Source organism: Pipistrellus kuhlii, unplaced genomic scaffold, assembly GCF_014108245.1.
Source record: "Pipistrellus kuhlii isolate mPipKuh1 unplaced genomic scaffold, mPipKuh1.p scaffold_m20_p_15, whole genome shotgun sequence".
Taxonomy (NCBI): Eukaryota; Metazoa; Chordata; class Mammalia; order Chiroptera; family Vespertilionidae; genus Pipistrellus; species Pipistrellus kuhlii.
This window is the reverse complement of record NW_023425460.1, coordinates 7962012-7989404: the sequence shown is the minus strand read 5'-3', so window position 1 is coordinate 7989404 and position 27393 is coordinate 7962012. Positions and strand designations below refer to the sequence as shown.

At 38.7% G+C, this 27393-nt stretch overlaps 1 protein-coding gene across 2 annotated transcripts in view; it reads left to right on the top strand.

The window, feature by feature from the left end:
* The window catches only part of ADK (adenosine kinase), a 418239-nt gene that overhangs the window by 27230 nt on the left and 363616 nt on the right, over positions 1–27393 (top strand). The window contains exons 1-2 of one of the 2 annotated variants that reach the window (XM_036438186.2): positions 2487–2598; positions 8601–8675. In XM_036438186.2, the coding sequence (XP_036294079.1) occupies positions 2585–2598; positions 8601–8675 (89 nt within the window). In that variant the 5' untranslated portion in view covers positions 2487–2584. Of the gene's footprint in view, positions 1–2486; positions 2599–8600; positions 8676–27393 lie in introns of those variants that run through there. The other variant, XM_036438185.2, reaches the window with a different exon arrangement.

The following is a 27393-nucleotide window of genomic DNA, read 5'->3' as shown; positions in this document are numbered from 1 at the left end:
CATGTCATGCTTCCAAGAGATGTAATTTTAACTAGTGTGATAATAAGAAAATAATCACACCATGTGCCACAGACTCTGTTAAACATTTTATTAGAATTAAGTTTTAATCTTCGCAGGGCCCTGAAAAACATGGGTAAACTGAAGACAAAGTTCCAAAACCAGTCTAAGATCATACAGCTAGTAGGAAGTCAAGCAAGTGTTACAAACCATATGTCTGTATTGTATGTGCATTATTTACAACCTTGCTACTTAGCAGGATTCACAGAAAATAAGCAAATGATGAGATCTGGGTATACAAAGAATTGCAACATCTTGGGTACATAAAGAATTGCAAAATCTTGGCCACAGAGATCTGCTGCGTTAAACTTTTTTTTTTTTTTTTAAACAAAATCCCAAATGTGATGTGTATGCATGCTAAAGTTTGAGAAGCAATACACTATATCCCCTATTAAAAGTATGTTGAAGTTTTGAAATCCTTTCTAAGGATTATTCTTGGTTTTACTTTTAGTTCCATGGGTTATCCACATTTTCCGCAGGAGGGAGAAGGAAACAGTTGAATTAGTCAGTGTCTCCGCCACTGCAAATTGCTCTCTCTCTTTTTTTTTTTTTTTTTTTTTTTTTTTAATTCAGATCCTGTGGAAATCCAGAGGAACAATTGACTAATTCTGTTTGTGGACATTTGGTCAAAGTCTCATCAGCCAAATATAGCTCTGTTTTTAACAGCCATTCCTCATGGGCCCAACGTGGCAGATTTATGGTCCATGGCTTCATTCTGGGTAGGCATTCCCAAAATTAAAGAGAGAAATGCTTAAAAGAAAGCATTTTTGAAAGAAACTTAAAATCTTGTAGAATGTTTCATTAGATGATTAGCAGACCATTTAGAAACTGGTATCTCTCTAATTTCATTTTAAGAACTTATTTGGTCACAGGGGCAATAATAGGTTAAAAAAAAAAGCAAGGCTAATTTAGACAGAACAGCACTTTACAGTAGAAATATAATGCAAGATGCATATAATTTAAAATTTTCTAGTAGCCACATTAAAAAAGTAAAAAGAAACTGTTTAATCTTAGTAATATATTTTATTTAACCCAACATAGCAAAATATTATATCAACATGTAATCCATTTAAAAATTATTGAGGTATTTTACATATATTTCTGTAGTGTCATGAAAAAATATGGTATGTATTTTATATTTATATTGTCTCAATTTGAGAAATTTTCAAGTTGAAAAGTGAAATGTGTTCCCAAATTGTGGAAACCAAATTTCTAAACGGTGAAAACCAAATTGTGTTTAATGGTAAAATATTTTACATTGCTTTGGTTTCAAAATATAAACTAATTAAAATTAAGTAGAATTAAAAATTCAGTTCTTCTGGTTACCCATAGGCACATTTCAATATCACATGTATTGAATGTAATTAGTTTCAGACCTATGGAATTGATCACCATCCTAATGGTCAGTGAATGAACGCCATTGGGGCTGGAGTCTGTTAATATGAATATTATTGGAGAATAAAGAGGGAATCAAGTAAAGCTATTTAGGTCATAAAGCGTTTACAGATACCACCTGCCCCCTACCTCGCCCTGTGCTTCCCGCAGTTGGAATTAATTTAACCTGTCTTTTATTGGCGGTTCAGAATCAGTGTCTTAACCCTCTATCCCCGCTAATTTTAATATTAGGGCCAGTAGTTAGGGTCTTTCAACTTTTTCCATGGCATCAGAGGGCTGCACACTATTCAGAAAAGAGAGCTGATCTGACAATTAAGTGTGGCAAGCTGGATGGTCTGAGTAGGTTTGCTTGGTGAAAAGGTTTTAAACTGTGTGTACCTGGATCACCAGGGGACGTTTGCTAAAAACACGTGCCGGGCCCCACCCTCCTAGATGCTGATCACAAAAGTTAAGAGTCCTGGGCACCTACGTACATATTAGAAAAGCAGCTCTAGCTGTTTAAGTCCAAGAACGTCTGGGACCATCGGACCCAGCTGTTGACTCTCAGAGGCTGCGAGTTCGAGTTTAACCTCCGGTGCGGCCGCCCGGCCGTGGGTCCCCGGCCGAGCTCTGCAGCGGCTGCAGCGTTTGCCCCGCAGGCGGGTCTGACCCGGCCCCGCAGACGGCCCGCCGCGGCCCCGGCTCCGGCTCCGGCCCCTCCGGCGACCTGCGCCCGCCACGGCGGCCCGAGGCCATGTGACCGATAACACCGCTGGCCTCGGGCAGCCATTTTTGAGGCGGGCACCCGACCTCGCGTCCCGTTAGCAGCTCGGAGCGGGGGGCATGCTGCTTGCTCCCGGGGCGCAAGATGGCCACGGCGCCCGCGTGCCAGCCCGCGTGCCAGGCGAGCGCGGCGGGCGGCTCCGGACGCGCGGGCCGCTGCGGGCACCCGGGCGGGCGCTGGCCCCCGTGCGCCGCGGGCCGGGGCGGGGCGTCCCCGCGGGCGGCCAATCAGCGCGCGGGCCGGGCGGGCGGGGGCGGGGGTGTGTGAGGACGCCGCGGCGCGGGGTGCGGAGCGGAGCAGTTGCCGTGGTACCTGCTGCTGCCGCCGCCGCCGGAGCATCGGACGCGCGTGGGGCTGGAAGGTGAAGCCATGACGTCCGCCAGGTACGGGGAGGGGCGCAGCCCGAGCCGCTCGCCCGCCGGGTGCCAGGACCCCGGCTGCTGGGAGGCTGCCGCCCCTTCGCTCGTGGTCCCGAGCCCCCCGGGGCCACGGGCGCCCCTCGGGTGGGAGGTCCCCTGCACATTCCATGGGAGCATTTCTGCTTTCCCCAGAAGTTTGGGGGGTCCGCGGCACTTGGCGGGATCTGTCAACAGCCGCCCCCTGGCGTGACCCCTGCCCGGGTAACAAGGTGTGAGGCTGCCTGTGTGTGTTGACTTTCCCATGAGAAAACGTGTGTGGCGGGCGTGCTCCTGGGTGTCCACTCCTGCCTGTCATGCCTCTGACAGAACTTGATCATGGCCTTGAGCAGACCTGCAAAGTTGGCCCTTCTCTAGTGCAGGTAGATTGCCCCCAAGTGATGAAATTGTGCGTCCCTGAAATGTTTGCTGACGCCTGGAATTGGTACTCAGGGCGGGCACCAGCTGTTTACCTGCTTGTTGCGGGTCGCAGGTGAAATGCATTTGTCAGACTCTGCGCACACAGTGAGAGGGAGAAGCACATCTCCCCCAGGTGCTCCTGCAGGGGTCTGAAGGTTCTTTGTTACTGGCGATGGGGTAATGGGCCTGCGTGTATATGTAAGAAGAAGCTGCTTCCATGGACAGAAATTATAAAGTATTGTGAGAGACAACTGCAGTACCTCTTATGCTACTGCAACTATTTCTACAAAGAGACAAATTACGTTATTTACTCAGTGTTCTGACCTCCCTCTTTTAAAGTAAGCCCTGGCCTTCCCTGTCCCAGAGAAAGAGAAGGACGCCCCCGCACGAAAGTGAAGAGAGTTCAGTTAGTTTTTTTGTCTGAGCTTCCAGCGCCTCAGTCCTGGCGACTGAGCAGTCTCTCCGTGCTTATTGTGACTACACACATTTGAGAGATGACTTGAGAACCTAACCCTCAGGTCTCAGGTGAGATAAGGGTAACATTCAACTGTGCTGAACTCAGATACAGTTTCTCTTTCTTAACTTGCATAATTCGGAACTAACACAGGCAAAGGGCACTTCATTATGCAGGAGGAGACATTCAGATGCCGAAACATGGAGACACTGGGGGAAAGGTTTTACAATACACAGAAGTCCAGGTTACAATGCTAATAGCATTTTAGGATGAATTAAGAAAGTGCTGTCAAAGCAGATTAATTTCCCCTTCCCACTGCCAGTCCCAGTATCAGAAACTGCTCTTAATTAGGTTGTGGGTCAGTTACTTTGTGTATTAAGAATCATTTCTTATGTGGACTCAATTTTAATTGACCATTGTCTTCCTGGCTACTCCTAATTGGAGAAACTCCCAAATATAAAGCTGCTGCTGCTTGGCAAGGGGCAACAGGCTGCACCTTTTCATGAAGGGTTTAATGGTTGTGTTCAAGAGGCTGACTGAAAGGTTGGCGCCAGCCTTATTTGACTTAGGAAAGGACAGGCAACTGCTAATAACATTTATGCTGTTTCTTCAGATGATTCTCTGCATTTTACATAGTGTTGATCTATAGTGACATGACTTAACGATTTTTAAATGTTATCCAAAACAGCTGCCACATTTTACAACTGAGGAAACAGACCAAGAATAGTTGAGTGCCGGGTGCAAAATCAGTTAGCGGCAGAGTTAGGAATTGGATCCAGATATCCATGATCTAGTGCTCCTCATGATGCCTTTATAGAAACAATATATTACTTACATTTTCTGAAGAAGCTGCTTCCATGGACAGAAATTTTAAAGTATTGTGAGAGACAACTGCAGTACCTCTTTCTTTCCTCTAGTCTTCTAAGGAGCTTGATGATTTAAGTTCAGGAGTAGGCAGGGAGATTACTGAAGCTGAAACAGCTATGATGTGGTGACAGTTTTGAATGAGTTGATAATCCCTGACAGCACCCGGTGAGAACTGCATTTAATGCAGTTATGTCATACCTTAGTTTTCACACCATGTTAGGCATGTTCTCATTTTATGTCCAGTCTAATAGCCCCAAAGATATATATTATCAACCTGCTTTTACTGGTAAGGAGAGTGAACTAGGTCACAAGTTATCAAAATCTAACTTCATGGTCAGTGTTCTTTTTTACATCATACTTAAAATAATTGTTGCTAAATATGTGACAGGATGTAGAGTTGGAAACCATTGAGGGCCTGTGCTCAACATACCTGGGTTCTGGTTGAGAGCCTTTTCTTGAATTACTGTTTTTTCTCTTTCTTCTTCTCTGGACATTTGTTTAATGATATACTCAGTGATGGCGACATTCTTATGTATCCCACAATGTTCTTGAGTAGGTATGCAAGACATTTTATAAATGCCTCCTTGTTAAAAGCAATTTGAGCTCTTAGGAATGGTGTCATCTGAAAAGAAATGTTTAAATCTTAAGTTTTTAAGCATGAATGACATTTACCTAATTCCCTGACTTTACAAATGAAGAAACTGAAGCCAAAATTGGTTTATATTTATACAGAATAATTGCATATATCTAACTAGAACCCAGATGTCTAGACACCTGGTTCAGTGCCTTTTCCAGGATAGCACTCAACTATTAGGAGTTTCTAAAAAAATGATTTAAAGCAAAAAAAAAAAAATATATATATATATATATATTACATATATATATATATTTAAGTTTTAGATCTTTGAATGAATTTCGCTGGAGATATCTCTTTGAATGTTTATTCATATTCTACTTCATCATTACTGATGAAGAGTCCAAATTTACAGTCTTTAAAACCAATTATTGAATAATAACTTTTATCATTTGTTATCAGAATCTCACTGGTCTTAATTTGGGGAATGATAGAACATATTTGACAAATGGATGCTTTTGTCATTTTTAATTGGCCAAATAGGAAAGTTGATACTTGAGATAAATTCAGGAGACAGGAAAACATAGAATGAGAGGATAGAAGAGAATTTTAGCAGTCATTTTACTCTTTGTTCTGGACCTTCATATTTCCTAGTAGAGCTTAAGATAGAATTTAGGCCATTTAGAATTGAAGGTCAGATAAAGAGTTTCTCAGACAAGGAAAAGCTACCTCCAAACCATTATTACATGAAATGTTGAAGAAGAAATAAAAGATAAAAAAATATGGACAATGAAATGGCAGTGCATGCATATTTACCAACAATTGAATCTAAAAATAAAAATAAATAAACAAGGAATCTAATGAACAAAATAAACTGATGAGTAAAATAGAACCAGAGGCACAGAAACATGGAACATGGAATCTCAGAGGGAAGGGGGAGGGGAACCAGGAAGAGATTAACCAAAGAATTTATATTAACATATGTATTACCAATGGACACAGACAATAGGGTGGTGAAGGACTGGGTGGGGTGGGAACCAGGTGGAGGGAGGCAATGGGGAGATTAGGGGGAATATCTGTAATATTCTCAACAATAAAGGATTTAAAAAAAAGATCTAAGCTCTTCTGACTCCTACTTTATGCACTTTTCACTGAGCAACATTATTTCAAAACACCCCTAAGAATATTTCCTTTTCCCCCTCTAACATCGGTGTCTAGTCTGGTTTTGGGCATTGCTTACAGCTTGAATTTGTGCCAGGAAAGACTGGAAAATGAGGTAGGGAGACAGGGAGAGCTGAGGAGCCCTATTCTTTGGGCTACCCAGACAGGTCAGATTTGGTCAAAGACTATTCTGGGACTCGACATTACTGTGTCCTACACGATGATTCTGGAACCATCTGTGGGTTGGCCTACATTGGAAAATTTCTGTGGGATGTGGGTGGGGTCCTGGGGTATTTTTCTCCTAACACTCAAGGCTTTGAGGTGCATCCAACAAGATCTGCCAAGCCACTGAGATGGAGAACATTCATACGAAGACTAAAATTTGGCTCAGTTTGAAACTGCCTTACTTTGTTGAGTTGTTTGTGTAGTGCCTTTAAAACAGAATTTTCAAACTCATTTCAGGACTTTTGTCTTTTATAAGAAATGAAAATTTCAATGGCTGCACAAACTTTTATGTATGGGACTTCTTAGTGAGGCAAATGAACTTTTAAAATAAGATGCAATTGTTTTATTTATGAAATAACTTATTTTTGAACAACTAAAACAGGAATCCTCTTACAGAACTGTGCAATGTTGTCAGCTGTTAATGCTCATATTTATAAATAGGTCATCTTTGTTTGAAAAGCATACAAGGTTTTCTAACTCCAAATCTTCCCAGCCACAGTATTGCTACATTAAGTAGAACTGTCAAAGATAAAACAGAATCAAAATGATTGACTAGACTGAATGTTAACCCTTTCCTGTAACATTAGTTAATAATAATATCTCTTTACATCTTCATACTTATTTGTTTTAAATTGTTATTAAAAAAATATTGTAATATCCTTCTAGGTAGGGAAGAGTTTAACCATTGATGATACTTTCTAAATACCCCATGAGGCCTATACTAGTAACTATATACCTGATTACCTTATGGAAAACTACATTTCTGTGCTTGTGAATGGCAGACTCAGTGAACAGACTGTTTGGTTTGCAGGAGGCATGCATTAGAAATATTTATCTAAAGTAATTGTTTATTATAAATGACTGTTAGGTAACTTTTATTTATCTGAAATGCTGAACTCTCTTTAATTTTTTTTACTAGCAATAGTATGTTTATCACTTTATTTTTCTCCTCTTGAATTTTAACATTTTTATGGCCATATTCATTTAGATATTTTTCTAGTATGAGTCACATTATTGTACAATATCTGGTCTTCATTCTGTTGAATGACTTTTTCTTTCCTCTGGTCAAACCCTATAAGTTATAACATTGCTTAGTTAATGGAACACTCTGGTTGTTTCAGGCTTTTAGCTTTGGTCCAGTGATCAGTTACTAATATTCTAACAATCAATTTTTTAGCAGCACCGATATCCAAGTGTATCAGACCAGATTCAGAATTGGGTCTCTCCTGATAACCTTCAGCCTTTAATCTCCTCCCCAAATGTGAAGACTGGCATGGTCCTTGGAATCAGAGGAAGTGTTTACTAAAAAAAAAAAAAAATACTGTAATAAACCATAAGCATGAATTCTTATTTTCAAATAGCAAAGTTAGCTTATAAATAGGATGACCATATGTCCCAGTTTACCCAGGACAATTCTGAATCATACCTGTAGAGTTCATTTGTCATATTACAGTGAAGTCATATGTAGTAGTTTGTCAATTATGTATAATGATGGAGAGGAAAATATGACATGAGTAGTTTAAAGTCATTTGCTTTGGTAAATTATTGAGTAGTTTTTACTTAACTGTATGGAGACACCACTTATGTGCTACTTTAAGTTCCAGTGTTTACATCTCTTAGACAGCACTGTTGCTGCAGTAGGTTCTACAGAAACTTTGAACCATTGCAGTTTGACAGCATGTCTCTTGCCATGCAGGACAGTAGTTAATGTATAAATCCTTCTCCTTTTGTCCTTTAGACAAGAAGCTCTGAATCACATTTCATATGCTTTGCTGAAAAGATTGAGCAATAATCACCTAACAATATACATTTCTTACTATAAAGTATATCACAGCAAGGTATGGGGTCACATGGGTACATGAGCTTACATGTCCTTGACTCCTCCAGGACTTGCTCCATGCTCTCTAATAACTTCCAGTAGTTGGATGTCTTACTAGTTAAAGTTAATTATTATGTCTATTGAGTATAAAACTTTGTTGTAAGAGATCTTTAAAAAATCATTATAATTAATTAGATTGAATCATTGACAGTTGAATATTAGGAACAAAACCACATGACTTGGTTTCTTGTTATTTTTTATTTCATCCAATTTAAGTCATCATGCTTTCTAAATGGATTTGTACTACCTCTAAGTTGTCCTACATGTAATAGGAAAATACAATGTTTAATAAACTAGTGTGTTAGGTTTATTTTTCATGATGAGGTAAAGATATTTACATTTGTGTGCATTTCACACATCACCTTACTTTCAGAATTATTTCTAACTTGTGCTTGTATTTTGTTTTTTAGTGAAAATGTTCTCTTTGGAATGGGAAATCCTCTTCTCGACATCAGTGCTGTAGTGGATAAGGATTTCCTTGATAAGTAAGTATTAAGCTCTTCATATGTACTACGTGAAACATATTTAAAGAGAAACTGATGAAAACTCTCTAGAATTAAATTTACTGTGTAACACCTTCAATTGGAGAAAAACTCAGGTAATTTAAACCTGTTTGCAGGTGTACTATCATTATTTATTGAGTACTCGACCACAATTTTCCCTGGGAAAACTTGGTACATTGTTCATTCCTATTGCTATTTTCATTTAAACTTTATTTTTTTATTCTTTGTGAGGAAGACGTATATATGATTTATTTAATGATTTAATTCCCAATTTTCAAAATTAAAAATTCCCCAAATTTAATTGTCAGTGGAGCATTTCACCCCAAAACAGCAGAATATACATTCTTTTTAAGTGCACATTGAATATTTTCTATGATAGAACACATGTTAGGCTACAAAACAAGTCTCAATAAATTTAAGAAGATTGAAATCATATCAAGCATCGTCTTTTACAAAAAGGCTATGAAATTAGAAATCAATCACAAGGAAAAACTGAAAAATACGAAGACATGGACACTACCGTAAATAACATGTTACTAAACAATGAACGGGATAACAGCGAGATCAAGGAAGAAATAGAAAGCTACCTTGAAACATGAAAATGAGAACACAACAGCCCCAAACCTCTGGGACCCAGTGAAAGCAGTTTTAAGAGGAAAATTCATAGCATTACAGTCATACCTCAGGGAACAGTCATACCTCAGGGAACAAGAAGAATCTCAAATAAACAACCTAACCTTAACACTTAAAGAAACTAGAAAAAGAACAAGAAACAAATTCTAAAGTGAGTAGAAGAAAGGAAATAATAAAAAATAGAGTAGAACTAAATGTAATAGAGTCCAAAGAAACAATTCAAAAGATCAATGAAACTAAGAGCTAGTTCTTTGAAAAGAAACGAAATTGGCAAACCTTTAACCAGAGTCATCAAGAAAAATTGAGTGAGGACCCAAATAAATAAAATCATAAATGAAAGAGGAGCAGTAAAACTGAAACCACAGAAATACAAAGGATTGTAAGAAAATAACCGCAAACATTTATATGCCAACAAATTGGACAATCTGAATGAAAAGGATAAATTCCTAGAAACATACAATCTTCCAAAACTAAATTAGGAAGAATAAAAGAATTTGACTAGACTGATTATAACTAGTGAAATTGAAGCAGTAATAAAAAATAAAAAAAACTCCCAACAAATGAAAAATCTTAGACTGGATGGCTTCTCAGGCAAATTTTACCAAACATTCAAAGAAGTAGTTCCTCTCCTCAAACTATTCCAGAAAATTCAAAAGGAGGGAAGACTCTTGAGATCATTTTATAAGGCCAGGATTATCTTAATTCCAAAAACCAGATAAAGATATGATAAAGACAAAAAAATTATAGGCCAGTATCCCTGATGAACACAAATTCTAAAATCCTAAACAAAATGCTAATAAACCAGATTCAGCAATACATTAAAAAGATCATACACCATGATCAAGTGGGATTTATTCTGGGGGTGCAAGGTTGTATATAAATCAGTAAACATGATATATCACATAAACAAAATGGAGGGGAAAAAATCACATGATCATATCAATAGATGGAGAAAAAGTATTTTACAAAATCCAGCACCCATTTTTTGATAGAAACCTTCGACATAGTGAATATAGAAGGAATATACATCGTTCTCAATGGGCAAAAACTAAAAGCATTTCCTTTGAGATGAGGAACAAGACAGGACGGCCACTCTTACTCAACTGATAAGTAAATTCAGTAAAATAACAGAATCTACACTAATAAAAGAGTAAGATACAAATTGACTATCTTCACGACATCCACAGCCAATTAGAATGTGTATGCAGATTAACCCATTAAAGATGGTGGGTTAATTTGCATACGCTGCCGTGAGTGGCTGGGGGCGGGTGGGATGTTTGCGTCATTGCCATGGCGATGATGCAGGCAGTCTGCACTGCCCCAGCCTCTCTGGGCCTCTGGGCAGCATGGGAAGGTGGAAAGGCAGCTCTGGGCTGGAGCAAAGGTGGAAAAGCAGCTCCAATTGTAGTGAAAGCAGTGCTAACAGGCAGGGGAAGGACAGCCCATGCTTGCACGAATCTTCGTGCATTGGGCCTCTAGGATAGTTAATATTGTAATAACTATCTAAGGTGTCAGATGGGTACCACTCTCTGTAAAGGGCATCATTCTGTAAAGGCTATGATTGTCTAACCATCATTCTGTGCACCTGAAACTAAAACAAAATAATATTGAGTGTAAACTGTAATTGCAAAATAAAATAAAAAAGAATGAAGCCAAGACAAAAAGAATATATAGTGTATGAATCTATTTATGAGACTATAGGAAATTCAATTTAATCTGTACAGTAATAAAACAGATAATTGGTTTCACATGCATTGACCAGGATGTGGTGGAGAGTGGGAAGGAGAGATTACAAAGGGACAGTTGGGAACTCTTAGGGGTGTGTTCCTTATCTTGATTATGTGATGATTTCATGAGCATATATATGTATTAAAACTTTAAATATATACAGTTTTTTAACTCAAAGCTTTATAAATAAAAAAGAAAATCAGTTGAACTTGAGTTCATGGATTTGAAGTTTGCTTAGTGTGAGATATTTTTTCCAGAAGTCAACTAATTAATGGTCACTATTTTATTTTATTAAAATTAATAGAGGCCCAGTGCATGAATTTGTGCACCTGTAGGGTCTCTCTGTCTAGCCTGCAGGATCGGGCTGAAACTGGCTCTCTGACATCCCCCGAGGAGTCCTGGATTACGAGAGGTCAGGCCTAGGAACCCCACCGGTGCACAATCGTTCAAGGCCCAGGAGGGATGTGGGAGGTTGGCCATATGGGAAGGGACCATGAGAGGGCTCCAGACCATGTCTGGCCGGTCTTGCTCAGTCCCAATTGGCCGGACCCCAGGAGCAAGCTAACCTACCAGTTGTAGCATCTGCCCCCTGGTGGTCAGTGCACATCATAGCAACTGGTCAGCCACTTGACTCTCTGCCCCCTGGTGGTCAATGCATGTCATAGTGAGCAGTTGAGTGGCCTTAGCATATCATTAGCATATTGTAATTCGATTGGTTGAATGGACAACCAGACACTTTGCATATCAGACTTTTTTGTTTTTAAACCTATTTTATTGATTTTTTTACAGAGAGGAAGGGAGAGGGATAGAGAGCTAGAAACATTGATGAGAGAGAAACATCCACCAGCTGCCTCCTGCACGCCCCTTACTGGGAATGTGCCCGCAACCAATGTACCTGCCGCTGACCAGAATCGAACCTGGAACCTTCCAGTCTGCAGACTGACGCTCTATCCACTGAGCCAAACCGGTTTTGGTGCATATTAGGCTTTTATTATATATGATTTATTAAATTTATTCAGGTGACCTTGGTTAATAGGATTATATAAGTTTCAAGTGTACATTTCTATGATTCGAGATCTGTATATTGCATTATGTGCCCACATCCCAAAGTCAAACCATCTTTCATCACCGTATATTATGCCTTTTCCACCTCCCACCTCCCCATACCCCCCCTCCCTAGCCCCTTTCTTCTGGTAACCACCACACTGCTATCTGTGTCTAGAGTTTCAGTTTTATATCCCACATATGAGTGAAATCATATGGTTCTTTTTCTGACTGATTTCACTTAGCATAATATTCTCAAGGTCCATCCATGTTTTGCAAATGGCAGTATTTCGTCTTTTCTTATGGCTGAGTAATACTCCCATTATCACATTTTTTGTTGTTGTTAATCCTTACCTGGTAATATTTTCCCATTGATTTTAGAGAGTGTAAGGGAGGGGAGAGACACACAGAGAGAAACATTGATGTGAGAAAAACATCCATTGGTTGCCTTCCACATGAGCAGGTCTGAGGATCAAGCCTGCAACTGAAATATGTGCCCTTTTGATCAGAATTGAACCCGGGACCCTTCAGTTCGTGGGCCCATGCTCTATTTATTGAGCCGAACCGGCTGAGGCTATACCATGTTTTCTTGATCTGACCCTCTGTTGAAGGATACTTTGAGTTGTCTCCACATTTTGGCGTCCATGAGTAATGCTGCAATGAACTGAGGGGTGCATATATCTTTGTGAATACATGTTTTTGAGTTTTTTTTGTTTTGTTTTTTTTTTAAACTTCACCGGAGGGGTATGTTTTTATTGATTTTTAGAGAGAGGAAGGAATAGAGAGAAAAACATTGATTGGTTGCCTCCCATACGCACCCAGATGGGGAGTTAAACTTGCAATCTTTTGGTGAACAGATTCACCAACCACCTGAGCCACCTGGCCAGGGCCATGTTTTTGTGTTTTTCAGGTAGGTATTCAGAAGAGAGATTGCTGGGTCATAAAGTAACTCTATTAATTTTTTAGGAACCACCAGACTGTTTCCCATAGTGGCTGTACCAGTTCACATTCCCACCAGCAGTGACTGAGGGTTCCCTTTGCTCCACAACTTCTGCAACACTATTACTTGCCTTATTGATAATAGCTATTCTAACAGGTGTGAGGTGGTATCTCATTGTAGTTTTGATTTGCATTTCCCTAATAGCCAATGAAGTTGATCATCTTTTCCTATATCTGTTGGCCGTTTGTATGTCTTCTTGGGAGATATCTGTTTAGGTCCTCTGTCCATTTTAATTGGGTTGTTTGGTGTTGAGTTTTATGAGTTTTTTATATATTTTGGATGTTAAACTTTAAAAATCAAAACCATATAAAAGTACAAAATTTGAAATACTATGCTATGTAACTAGTGTTACTATTTTGATAAAATATTATGATGTGTAACTAGTGTTACTATAGTAACCTAGAGATATATGTCTGTGTTTATGGGATATTATCAAAATAGTAACCTAGAGATACATGTTTGTGTTTATGGGATAATACTATGTTTAGTCTTAGGTAATTTGTTTTCATTCTACACTATGTTTTGGATGTTTATTTTTAAAAGTTCATTCAAATGTGATCAGAATGATTATGATCTGGCAGCTGTGTGCTCACACTACTGGGCACTTAAGTAGTTTCTTTGTTTTATTAGCTGCTGATCCTGAAGTGGCCAACTGAAATTCTATTTTTTTTTTTGGGGGGGGGGGGTAGATTTTTAACTTTTAACTATGATTTTTACATTTATTACTTGCAGATTAAAAAGCACACTTTTGCATCCTATTTAAAAAAGATATTTTCCTTAAATTTCTAACATTTCTTCCAGAATATGCTTGAAAATGTTTCTTATTATTTCAATAAATCAAGTTTAGTTTACATCCCAGGTCATGTTTAGATAACTGTTTTGCATTTGAATTCTATGAATTATCCAGGAATGGTTTGCTAGGTTCTATAAAAAATGAATTAAATATATAGTTATTAATAGCTTACACTATAAGAATGAGTTAACTATTGAAATACTTCTGATAGAATATTTCTTGTTTTGATTCTTTTAAAAAAATGTATTTGCCATTTCTGATAGAAAATTATCAATATAACACTAGTACTAGTTAAAAAGTAAACTAGTACTCAAGGTTTTTAAAGGAAATATGTTGATCCTTTGCTGCATCTTCTACCTCTGCCCTTGCATTTATCCCATTCCCCATAAGAGCTGTTTTTCCAGAAGTAACCATTTTAAATTTCTATTAACTTTTTCCCCCTGGTATCCAAATAATATACTTAAACATATTGCTATAGTGTGACTTTCATAAAGGTGATTGATTGGAGAGGCAAAGGATAGAATTGTTTAATGTAAGGAAAGGGTACAATAACATGATTCCATTAGGACGACTCCCAGATGAGAGGACAAAATAGCACTTTGTGTGGAACAACACACTTGGTCTTCAAGTCCCTATGGGATGAGATCACCGAAACTGGGTAATGGTAGAGATAATTCCCTCTGACCTTCTCAGAACTTCGCTTTTGCCATTCTTACAAGGATTTTTTATATTCTCTTTATGATTTTTGAGTTTCTGATTACTTACCTTCTTACTGACCAGGTTCTAGTAACTGGTAAAACCCCCTGATCATTCCTGAATGTTTGCTGTGAGATTTGGTGAATTGAAGGTTCATTTTCCATGTCTACCATCTACCTCACATTCTTAAACTCAGGGCAGTCTGAGTATCTGTGTAGCTTTTTCTTGTCAATTTTAGATATTATATATTGACTACCTATTTTGATACCTAAAAATTTAGCTCTCTTTCACCTACTACCACCTCTTCTTCATCTTTCCCATCTATCTAATAAAAGAGTAATATGCAAATTAACCATCACTCTGCTACACCCACAAGCCATGCCCGCCAGCCAATCAGGAGAAAATATGCAAATAAACCCAACTAAGATGGCTGCAGCCACAGAAAGGAGGAGGGAGTCTTGGGTTTCCCCGGTGATGGAGGAAGCCAAGCTTTCTGCACACACTGGCTAGCCCAGGCCTCCACTTGAGGCTATAAAGCACATGTGTCAAACACAAGGCCCGCGGGCCAAATCTGTCCCGCCAGGCCTTGCAATGTGGCCCGCACCGCGCTGTCATCACTGCACTCCGCTGCGTTTCCATCACAATGACAGTTTATGACTGTTCAGTAAACCATTCGGCCCGCGATTTAGGCTGGATTTTAGATTTTGGCCCCTTCTCTGATTGAGTTCAACACCCCTACTATAAAGTTTCAATTATAGAAGATACATAAATCCCAACAGAAATGGCTGCCACCATGGAGCAAACAGAAGGCTTGGCTCCACTCCAGGCTACAAAGTTTCAATTGTAGAAGACAAATAAACCCCAGATACCAGGGCCTCCGTTTGAGTCGTCAGGGGGCGTGGCCCGCATGCAAACCACAGGCCCCTCGCCCAGGCCGCCCCATGCCCTAAGGTAGGGGTGTCGAACTCAATCAGAGAAGGGCCAAAATCTAAAATCCAGCCTAAATCGCGGGCCGAATGGTTTACTGAACAGTCATAAACTGTCATTGTGATGGAAACGCAGTGGAGTGCAGTGATGACAGCGCGGTGCGGGCCACATTGCAAGGCCTGGCGGGACGGATTTGGCCTGCGGGCCTTGTGTTTGACACATGTGCCCTAAGGGAACCTTCACCCTGATCTGGGACATCCTTCAGGGCAAACCAGCTGGCCCCCACCAGTGCACCAGGCCTCCATCCTATCTAATAAAACAGTAATATGCAGATTGACCATCATTCCAACACACAATATGGCTGCCCCCATGTGGTCAAAGATCCTGCCCCATGTGGACACAAGATGGTCGTCAGCAGGGGAGGGCAGTTGGGAGGGACCAGGACTGCAAGGGAGGGCATTTTGAGGTGACCGGGCCTCCAGGGGAAGGCCGTTAGGGGCAAACAAGCTGACAGGGGAGCAGTTAGGCATCAATCAGGCTGGCAGGGGAGTGGTTGGGAGGTGATCGGGCTGGCAGGTAGAAGCAGTTAGGGGCAATCAGGAAGGCAGGCAGGCGAGTAGATGGGAGCCAGCAGTCCTGGATTGTGAGAGGGATGTCCCAGATTGGAGAGGGTGTAGGCTAGGCTGAGGGATACCCCCCCGCCCCCCCGCATGAATTTTGTGCACCGGTCTCTAGTGTGTGTGTGTGTATGTGTATGTATTATATATATGACTAATATGCTGTGTCCTACCGTCTGCCTGTTGCTATGATGTACACTGACCACCAGGGGGCAGATGCTCAATGCAGGAGCTGCTGAGCTGCAATGGCTTGTCAGTGGCGGTTCTTGAGTGACACACCCTGAAACCAGAGAGGAGGGAGCCCAATTCCTTGTGGGGCTTCGAGATTCTACCTTCGACTGTGTGTTATGTTGTTGCTGGGGCATTGTCGGCCCCGAATCTGGTTTACTGCACACTTGTATTGGCATTCCACACCCTGTATAACAACTTTACAGAGTACCCTCTCACACTCTGGGACTTCTTGGGGGATGTAGAGAGCCATTTCGGCCCAATCCTGCAGGCCAGGCCGAGGGACCCCACTCCGCAGACACCAGGGAGCGACCACTGAGGATGGCTCCAGGGTGTGTCTGGTCCATCTCATCCAGTCCTGCCTCGCCGGCCTTAATTAATTTTCTTTTAACGAGCTTCGGGTCACTAGTATTACTTACTACATTAAAACAAGTCATTCATCACTTGTGAATGAAATTGTGGACTGTGATTACTTATGTAGATTTTTGTTTTCCTTACAGTTGCTTATTGCATCCTCTGTTCATTTGCACCATTTTCTATATGGATTCAAATTTTCAAACCACTCTCTAAATCTGTCACCTGCCTTTCTTCTTCATCCCCGTTCTCTGTTCTTCGAAATCATCAGGTCTGCCATCCTCTTTTCCTCAGGTGACCTCCCTTCTAGGGCTCTCTGTTTTTGTGCTCTAAATTGAACTGTTTGTGCTGTTACACTTACATCAGCCTTCCTGGAATTTTATTTTGACTTTCTCTTGTTTGGATCTCTTGTGTCATGTGTCTCATATCTTCTTTACTGGTTTCTTTTTGGTGTGTGTAGTATACCCTTCAGTAGCATCCTAAGAAAAATAGTGCATGAGTATATATGGCACATTCTCTCCCCCCCTCCATGAATCCTCCCTCCAACACACACACACACACACACACACACACACACTCCTTGGTTAGTATAGAGTTTTCTTTGAAGGCTTGTGTCATTGTCTGCCAGCATGGAACACAGCTTGTTACTTTGTATATCATCAGTTTTTTGTTTCGTTTTTTTTCTCTGTAGAAGCTTTAATATCTTTTTTTTTTGTCCTTGCTATTAGTAAATTGTTATGTAACATTTGTTCTTGTGTTATGAGTATAGTTTTTTTTTCTCCAGTCTGTCTATACATATTAATTAGAGACAGTTTTGTTTGGTTTTTGAAGGTTTTTCTCCAGTTTCCAGCTTTATCTCTTTTCAGTGAATTGCTTTTTTTCTGATTGTTTATTGTGGTCTTTCTTCTTCACAGTGGAGACTTTCCTCCAATATTTAAGGTGACCTTTGAATTGTCACATGGAAGGCTAAAATGTTAAAAAGTTCATTCCACCTAGCTGGTTCGGCTCAGTGGATAGAGTGTCGGCCTGAAGACTGAAGGGTCCGAGGTTCGATCTGGTCAAGGACACATGCCCAGGTTGCAGGCTCGATTCCCAGTAGGGGGCATGCAGGAGGCAGCTGATTAATGATTCACTCGCATCATTGATATTTACATATATATATCCTTCCTCTCTGAAATCAATAAAAATATATTCTAAAAAAGTTCATTCCACTTATTTGCATGAGAATAAGATAAAGTGTAAGAGAATATGTCTTAAACTCTTAACAGTCATGAGAGGGTAGGGTGGCTAGAATGGGTACTTCTATTTCCACATTTTGTAATACTTAAGATTTTTGTAACAATACTGAATTGCTTTTATAAATTTTAAAAATGGCTTAATAAATTTATCACTTACTGTGTAATAATAATTATCTATTGCTGAGTAACACTTTACCCCAAAACTTGGCTGCTTAAAATAAACATTTAGTGTCTCTCACAGCTTCTGATGGTCAGAAAGTCGAGTGTGGCATAGCTGATGGTTCTGGCTTAGGGCCTCTAAGTTGCCGCAGTCCGTTGGCCAGGGTGGCCATCATTTCAAGGCTCTCATGTGGTGATGGGTTTGCTTCCAACTCACTCATACTGTTTGTTGGCTGGCCTCCATTTCTCAATAATTCCTGGACTGAGGTCCTCAGTTTCTTTTTTTGTTTTTGTTTTTGTTTTTATCTCCGTGGCTCCTCTGTGTCCTAAAAACGTGATAGCGGTTTGCAGTCATTTGAGCGAGTGAGAGAGAGTAAATTTTTCTGGATAGAAGCTGCAGTCATTTTTATAACCAAATCTTGGAGGTGACATGCCATAGGCTTGCTACTGTTCATACCCTGTGTGATGAGGGAGGGCAGTGCCCTGGATGTGAGAAATGGAGGCAGGCCGTAGGACAGACTGTGATAGCCAACCTCCAAGATAGCTCCCCGTGACCCCCTCTTGGTGCTCTCCTCCCACTGCACCAAGGCTGATGTGTCTAACCAGTGACAAATGGCAGAAGTGAGGGTATGCTGCTTTAGAGGTTTGGTTGTAAAAGACTGTCTTCGTCTGTGGGTGTTCTTTCACTCGTTCGTGTATTTGCTCTTTCTGTCTCTTTCTCTATCTCTTTATCGCCTTTTGTGTTACTCATTCTGGGAGAAGCTAACTGCCATGTCTTGAGGACATTCATGTTCCCCATAGAGAGGCCTGAAGCTGGAGATAACAGGCCTCTGCCTGCAGCCAGTGAGGAACCAAGACTTGCCAATATCCATGAAAGTGAACTTATTATAGAAGTGCATTCTCAATCCTCTGTTGAGCCCTAAGAAGATTACAGCAACCTCATGAGAGACTGTGAGCCAGAAAATTCAGTTAAGACACTCATGAATTCTTGGCCATCAGATACCATGAGATAATGACTATTTGTTAACCTCCTAAGGTTGTTACAGTGCCAAAGAACATTCTTGCATGAATTAAAAGTGGGTTGTTGTTTTTTAGCAAAGACATGGAAGCAGTCAAAGTGCCCATCAGTAGTCGAGTGGGTAAAGATGTGCTACATACATACAATAGAATATTACTTGGCCATAAAAAGAATGAAATCTTATCATTTATGACAGCATGAATGGACCTGGAGAGCATTTTGCTAAGTGAAGTAAGAGAAAAACAAATTTTATATGATTGCACTTATATGTGGACTGAAAAGAACAAAATAAATGAACAAAACAAACAGACTCATAGGTACAGAGAACAAACTGAGGGTTGCCAGGTAGGAGATGTATTGGGGTGGTCTGTTTAAAAAAGATGAAGGGATCAATATGTACAACTTGGCACTTAACAAAATAGTCATAAGGATGTAAAGTACAGCAAAGGGAATACAGTCAGTAATATAATAACTATGTATGGTGCCAGGTGTTTACTAGAATAATAGGGAAATCACTGATTGATTAAATTATACAACTATCTAATCACTATGTTGTACACCTGAAACTAATATAAAATGACATTGAGTGTCAACTGTAATTAAAAATCAAGTAAACTAAGTTAAAAATAGAACAAAACCAACAGTCAAAATGGATTTGACAATAGGATGTCAATATTGACCTCAGCTACGTAAATCACAGTGAAATAATAGAGACAGAAAAGCCAGATTAAAATGTATTTAAATTTGCATTTCCCTAATTGCTAGTGAGGTTGAAGATCTTTTCCTCTCTCTATTGGCTGTTTGGGAGAGGTGTCTATTCAGGTACTCTGCCTATTTTCTGATTTGGTTGTTTGTTTGCGGTTGAGTTTTATGAGTTCTTTATATATTTCCGATATTAAACCTTTGTTAGAGCTATTGTTTGCAAATATCATCTCCTGTTTGGTTGGCTGCCTTTGTGTTGTTGTCAGTTTCTCTCACTGTGCAGAAGCTTTTTATCTGATATAGTCACATTCATTTATTTTTGCCTTTATTTCCCTTGCCTTTGGGGTCAAGCTCATAAAATGTTCTCTATGATCAAGGTCCATGAGTTTGGTACCTATGTTTTCTCCTATCTGACTTTTTGTTTCGGGTCTTATACTTAGGTCTTTGATCCATTTTGAATTAATTTTTTATTTTATTTTATCTGGGGACAAACTGTAATCCAGTTTCTTTCTTTTGCATGTGGCTTTCCAGTTTTCCCAACCCCATATATTGAAGAGACTATCTTTACTTCATGGTGTGTTTCTGAATCCTTTGTCAAAAATTATCTGCCCATATACATGCACTCTTTATTCTGTTCCACTGAACCATGTGTCTGTATCTCTGCTGATACCGTGCTGTTTTGTGTATTGTAGCTCTGTAGCTACGATAATCAAATAATTTGACGTCAGGTAGTATGATACCTACATTTTCATTCTTTTTTCCTCATGATTGCTTTGACTGTTTGGGTCTTTTGTGGTTCTTTATATATTTCTGATATATTAAATCTGATGATTTCTTGTTGTATTTCTTTAAAAAAAATGACATTGAGATTTTGATGGGGATTGCATTAAATCTGTTTATTGCTTTGGGTAATATGACCATTTTAACTGTGTTGATTTCTTCCAATCCATAAATACGGTATATTTTTCCATTTTGTTGTGTCTTTTTCAGTCTCTCTTAATAATGCTTTGTTATTTTTTGTACATAGGTTTGTTCACATTCTTTGTTAAATTTATTCTTTTGGTTGCATTTGCAAAAGGAAATTACAAGATACCACCCACACTTGTTAGTGTCTTTTATAAACAAGACAAGTGATACCACATGTTGGAGAGGTTGTGTAGGAAGGGAACCCTCATTCACGGCTGGTGGGAATGTACTATAGGCAGATGCAACCACTGTGGAAAACAGTCTGGCAATTCCTGAAAAAAGACTAGAGCTACCATATGATTAGCAATCCCTCTCCTGGGTTTGTACCCTAAAAACTCAAAAACATGTATTTGCAGATATATGCACCCCTGTGTTCATTACAGCATTATTTATGGTAACCAGAACATGAAAATAACTCGTGTCCTATGATAGAGGACTGGATAAAGAAGATGTACATATACACAATGGAATGCTACTGAGCCATAAGAAAGGATGAAATGCTGCCATTGGCAACAACATGGATGGACCTTGAGAGTATTATGCTAAGTGAAATAAGTCAGTCAGAAAAAGCTAAGAACCTTACGATGTCACTCATATGAGGGATATAAAACGGAAACTCGTGAACACAAACAGCAGTGTGGTTGCCATTGGAAAGGGGCTGGGAGAAAAGGACGTCTTAATATATAGTGACAAGAGAAGATTTGACCTTGAGTGGGGCCACATGGTGCAATATACAGATTTTGTAACATAGAAACCCACACCGAAAGCCTCTATGATCATAATTAACCACTGTCACTCCAATAAATTAAACATGTATTTAGAAATAAATGGGAAGTGTCATATAAAGTGTACTGATTCTTTTGATGTGGTCCAAGAGCCAAACAGTGACATGTTAAAAAATTTCTTTAATGAAAATATGTAGCGGCATTTGGAGTAATTATCAACTTAAAAAAAAATACCATAGGGAAAGAAGAATTTAAAAATACAAGTATAATTCTTATTTGTTTAGGTTTAAATCTAGTTTAATTCTTTTTATTCCCAGCTTTCTCTAATTGTGTTTTAATGCTCATCTAGTTTACTAATGAGAATTAAAAATATTATTTTCATAATCCTTGTACTTTTGCTGCTATTTTCATTCTAACCCTGCAGTTTACTCTTAATCTGTTTCTTTATAAACCTCTTACATTTTAGCTTTCTTTGGAAACATTGTTGTGGTGATTAACACTTTTGGACTCCCTTTTCTTCCTCTTTATGTTTAATCAACTTTTATTTTTTAATTGCAAAAGCCAATTAAACATGTTTAAAAATTTTACCGTATATATGCTGTCTACCTAATTGATTCTGCCAATTCTATATAATTTTGCAGAACACTATTAGGATTCTTGGGATTACGTATAAATGTTTGTAGGTTTCTAGGGATTTTTGTTTAATTCTCTGAAGGCAATCTTAGTTGCAGGTATTTATGGAATATTTTTTTCCACCCTGTTGTTTAGCAAGTTCTATAAAAGCATTAACTACCTGTGTAACATTGGGTTGAGCAGTGGTAGGCAAACCTCGGCTCATGAGCCACATACAGCCATGGTTTGCTGCTCTGTGGACTGATGAGTTTGCCGACCACTGGACTAGACTGAATGTTACCGTGTAGTTGGAAGCTGTGAGGATTAGGCAGTTGTGGCATATTGTGGCAAAGAGGTAAAGGGTAGCATATGACAGTGGTCGGCAAACTCATTAGTCTACAGAGCGGCAGACCGCGGCTCGTGAGCTGCCGTTTGCTGACCAGTGGGGTAGGTTTTCACTTAGGACTGGGCTGCTTCTCCACTCTATAATCTCCATAAGGACCTCCAGGCCTGAAATTCTGTTAACATTATTCTCCAGGGAAAAAACACGTTTGAATGAGTAGTGTTTGTTTCAGTTTCTATTTTATTATACTACTGATGTCCTAGCATATCATAATAGTGATTTATAATGTATTAGTACATTTTATATATGTTTTGTAAACCTAAATAGCAATAGCATTTCCCCATTGCCTGTGGTGGGAATGCCATTACTGGATTTTATTCTTTTTTACTTTGTCTTCCCAAAACAGCCCAGGCAGGTTTAAGGAAGGTACTCCTCTTTGTACTCTCCGCTCTTCTCCTCTCTCTTCCCCTCCTCCCTTCTCTTTTTCCTACATAATTTGTCACCTGTTGCTGTCAATATCTATAATAATAAAAGCGTGGTATGCTAATTAGACCGGGTGCTGTGAGAGATGCCTGGGTCCCTGGTGCCAGAGGGAAGCTGGTGCCGGCAGCCAGGGGAAGGAAGGCCTACTCCTGCACGAATTGTGTGCATGGGGCCTCTGATTTATTTAATAATGTATTTAAATTAAATATATTTTAAGATTTTACACGAGGAAAGTTTTGAGCTAATCTTTGAAGGCTTACATATTCACTGATAAATTTAAGTGAAAACTATATCCAGATGAGATGGGAGTGTATGTGTTTTCCTTCTGGTAAATTCAGACAGAAAAAAAGTTTGAGGACTACTGCTATCTCTTTTTGTTGTCTCTGTTTCTGGTTTTTAAAAAATATATATTTTATTGATTTTTTTTACAGAGAGGAAGGGAGAGAGAGAGATAGAAACATCGATCAGCTGCCTCCTGAACACTCCCCACTGGGGATGTGCCTGCAACCAAGGTACATGCCCTTGACTGGAATCGAACCTGGGACACAGGCTGACGCTCTAGCCACTGAGCCAAACCGGTTAGGACTATCTCTGTTGTTGTTGTTGTTTTTTTTTTTTTTTTTTTTTTTTTTTTTTAGGGACTATGCTCATGTTTGAATCAAAGAAATGGATATGTTTAGAAAACAAAGTCTAACTTAAAAATAGGGTATGCTTTGTATCGTTCTGGGAAAGACATGATAGAAAATTGAGGTATACCTTTCTACTTTCTACTAAGTTTAATTTTCTCTTTGAAGTTTATGAATATAAAACATCTAATGATCAGAGAGTAAGTTAAAGTGAAAAAGGGATTCAAAAGGTTCTATATATTCTGTTCTGCCAATCAGTAGTAAGGTTGGCATAACAGGACATACTAAATGAAAATGAAAACTATGTGTAATTATAAACCCACATTTAAACATTTAAATGTATATTTCAATGAAAAACAGCTCCATTTCATTATGGTCCTGCTGGTATATTTACCTTTACATAAATTTATAATTTATATTTACCAAGCACTTTGCTGCAAGATAGATATAATTATAATTATAATTATATAATTATAAATTATAATTATAATTTATAACCTGCCTACTTTCAAAATGAACTTTAAGCAGTTGTTTTAGTTTATAGCATAACTTTACAATTGTAGGTGTGAATTATTTCTGGTGTACATTTTTAAAGGTGTTTGATCGTTTTAATTTCCTTACAAATAACGATCTGTAAATATGGAGTTTATTTGTATGAACTTTGGAAAGGTATTTAAGTTGCCTGGAAGAATAAATCACCTCTCTCTAAAAGTGCCTTTTTCTGATTTTCAAACTAAATCAATATTCCATTTTTTAAATTAGAATATTTAAGACAGCAATATAGAGCAACCAGACATGCACATAGGCATGTATAAAGAATTTGGCCTTGCTCAAAGAAAGATCTTGCCTTTGCTCTGGGCTCCTGGGAGGTAATCTATATCAAACATGTGGAAGTATCTTTTTGTTTAGGATAGGGGTTGGCTACACCCAGTAGTGCGACCAGTTATATGAATTAGGGTGAGGCTTTGGGTCATATGGTGTCAATCAACCTGGCGACCTAGTTAAACCACTTGGGCAAGCAATTGATTAACCATGCTTAGGGAGCGAAGCTCCAGTATAAACTCTGGATTAAATATTTTATTCTGATTTGCGAGGTCTTTCAGCCAGACATGTTTGCTGTTTCTCACTAGTCAGCTAAAGAAAGAAAGAGCCGAAACCGGTTTGGCTTAGTGGATAGAGCGTTGGCCTGCGGACTGAAAGGTCCCAGGTTCGATTCCGGTCAAGGAAGGGCATGTACCTCGGTTGCTGGCACATCCCCAGTAGGGGGTGTGCAGGAGGCAGCTGATCGATGATTCTCTCTCATCGATGTTTCTAACTCTCAACCCCTCTCTCTTCCTCTCTGTGAAAAATCAGTATAACATATATATTTAAAAATAAAGAAATATTGATAGAATTCCTATTGTATATGTACCAAGCACTTTGCTGCAAGATAGATATTGTCAAATCCACTGGTTTCAAGCTTTTTAACCTATGTAAAAATGTTTTGTTAAAGAAGTACTTTCTCATTAAGTTAATAATTATGACTTTTTATTGAAATATTAAGTAAAACTGACAAATAACAGTGGTGTGATACCTATAACCATCCATTTCCAAAAATACATGAATAAGGTTTTTGTTTTTTTAAAGTTTAACAAAACCTTTCTTAAATTATTGCAGTGACAATGTGTTAAATAAAAAAGCTCTTTAACATTTAACATTTTACTTTTTTTTTCCTGTTCAAATTTGTATTTATGTTATGCTTTTCCTCACCAGATTTTATCCTTATGTAATGCATTTTTATGTAGGAATTATATTTTGCATGTAGTATATTATGAAAATAATATATGCAGTAAAGCCTTTATGCATATTGATCACCCTGCCAAGTCTCTTCACTAAAAATAGGCATGTAGATTGAATTTAAAAAATATCTTCTAGCCGAAATGGGTTTGGCTCAGTAGGTAGAGCATCAGTCTGCAGATTGAAAGGTCCCAGGTTCGATTCCGGTCAAGGGCATGTACATTAGTTGCGGGCACATCCCTGGTAGGAGGTGTGCAGGAGACAGCTGATCGATGTTTCTCTCTCATCGATGTTTCCAGCTATCTATCTCTCTCCCTTCTTCTGTGTAAAAAATTAATAAAATATATATTAAAAAAATGTCTCCTAGTCATTCAATTATAATTAGCATGTAGTTAGTAAAACAACATAAATGTATTAAAATGTTAAGTACTTATGAAACAGAAGAAAATGAAGTTATGGGAAATGCTTTTTGATGACATGGTTAAAGCTAATCTTTATTTTTAGTTAACCTTTTGTGGATGAATATTACACATTGCTGCAATAAGACAATGTTTAGCATCACTTTATTTCCCTTTCTTCATTTAGAGGTGTAAGTGCTTAGAAAAAAGTTGACATAATTTGGATGGTAATAGATTTTTGTTTCAGCTTTATCACTCAATTATTTGAACTCTATCATATTTTTATTTATCAGCTGATAATTTGATTAAGTTCATCTTCAATTTTGTTGGAAGCAAAGATTTAGAAACCATTATTAGAGTCATTAGAGACATGCAGTTCTGGGAAGTATACCAAAATTGGCTTTATTAAGGCTTTTTAAATAACTAGTAATTACGTCTATTGGTTTTTTCTTATAGTTGTATGCTAACTTTTTAAAAAAATATATATTTTATTGATTTTTTTACAGAGAGGAAGAGAGAGAGATAGAGAGTTAGAAACATTGATGAGAGAGAATCATCGATCAGCTGCCTCTTGCACACCCCCTACTGAGGATGTGCCTGCAACCAAGGTACATGCCCTTGACCGGAATCGAACCTGGGACTCTTCAGTCCACAGGCTGATGCTCTATCCGCTGAGCCAAACTGGTTTCGACTGTATGCTAACCTCAACAGTTCAGGAGGTGATGGTAAAAGTTAAATATTGTTAATTTTAATATGCCATTGTCAAAAGGATTCTTTTTTGGATAAAATGTTTTTTTTTATCAAGTATCTTAAATTTGTTTTAAAGGCATTCATTCAGTTTAAGGCCTTGGAGCCTTATTGGCAAAATTGTTCTTCATTGTCAAATCAGTCAGATTTATTTTCATGATAGAAAAGATCTGGCCTCATTTTTCAGTTCAGATTAATGGCTTGATCTGTGTTTCTGTGACAACCATCTTTTGATATTTAAACCTCGATAGATAGGTGGAAGAGAAGGAGCCTTTTTTAAAGTTTGTTTCCTGAAAGAAATAAGGTGACACTGTCTTCCCTGTTTCTTATTGGGAACTGTCTTAGTGTTGTTTAATAGTACTCCTTCTGAAAATAATGCATTCTCTGGTGATGAATATGGGATGGAAGAGAGAAACTGTTTAAATGAAAATTGCAACAACTTCTGCCCCATTCCTATGTGTCTGCAAATAGAACACACTATCACAGTTCCTCATTTGTAATTTCTGGCCTCATTCTTTATAGAGACAGTGTATAAAACAGGAAGTTTGTAGTCAGTTTGTGGTATTACAGAAGGCTTTGTGGACAAAGTAAGAATCATTCCTAGCTTTGTACTTCAGAGATTTTTACACACTCCACAGTGCAATATAGATCTATTTAGGGTGGATGATAGATATGATACTCTTTTTATTGATAAAAGTACCGAGAAAAGGGAGGCAAGAAAGGAGAGTCTACATGGTCACTCCACTTGGACCTCTGACCCATTGTCGGGAAGATTAGTTTTAGGAAAGGATGGAATACAAGTGGAAATTGTATCAGAACCTGGGAATTGCTGTCCATTGCTTTTTAACCTATTTCAGTAGTGTGCTCTAGAAACTCGGTTATCTTCA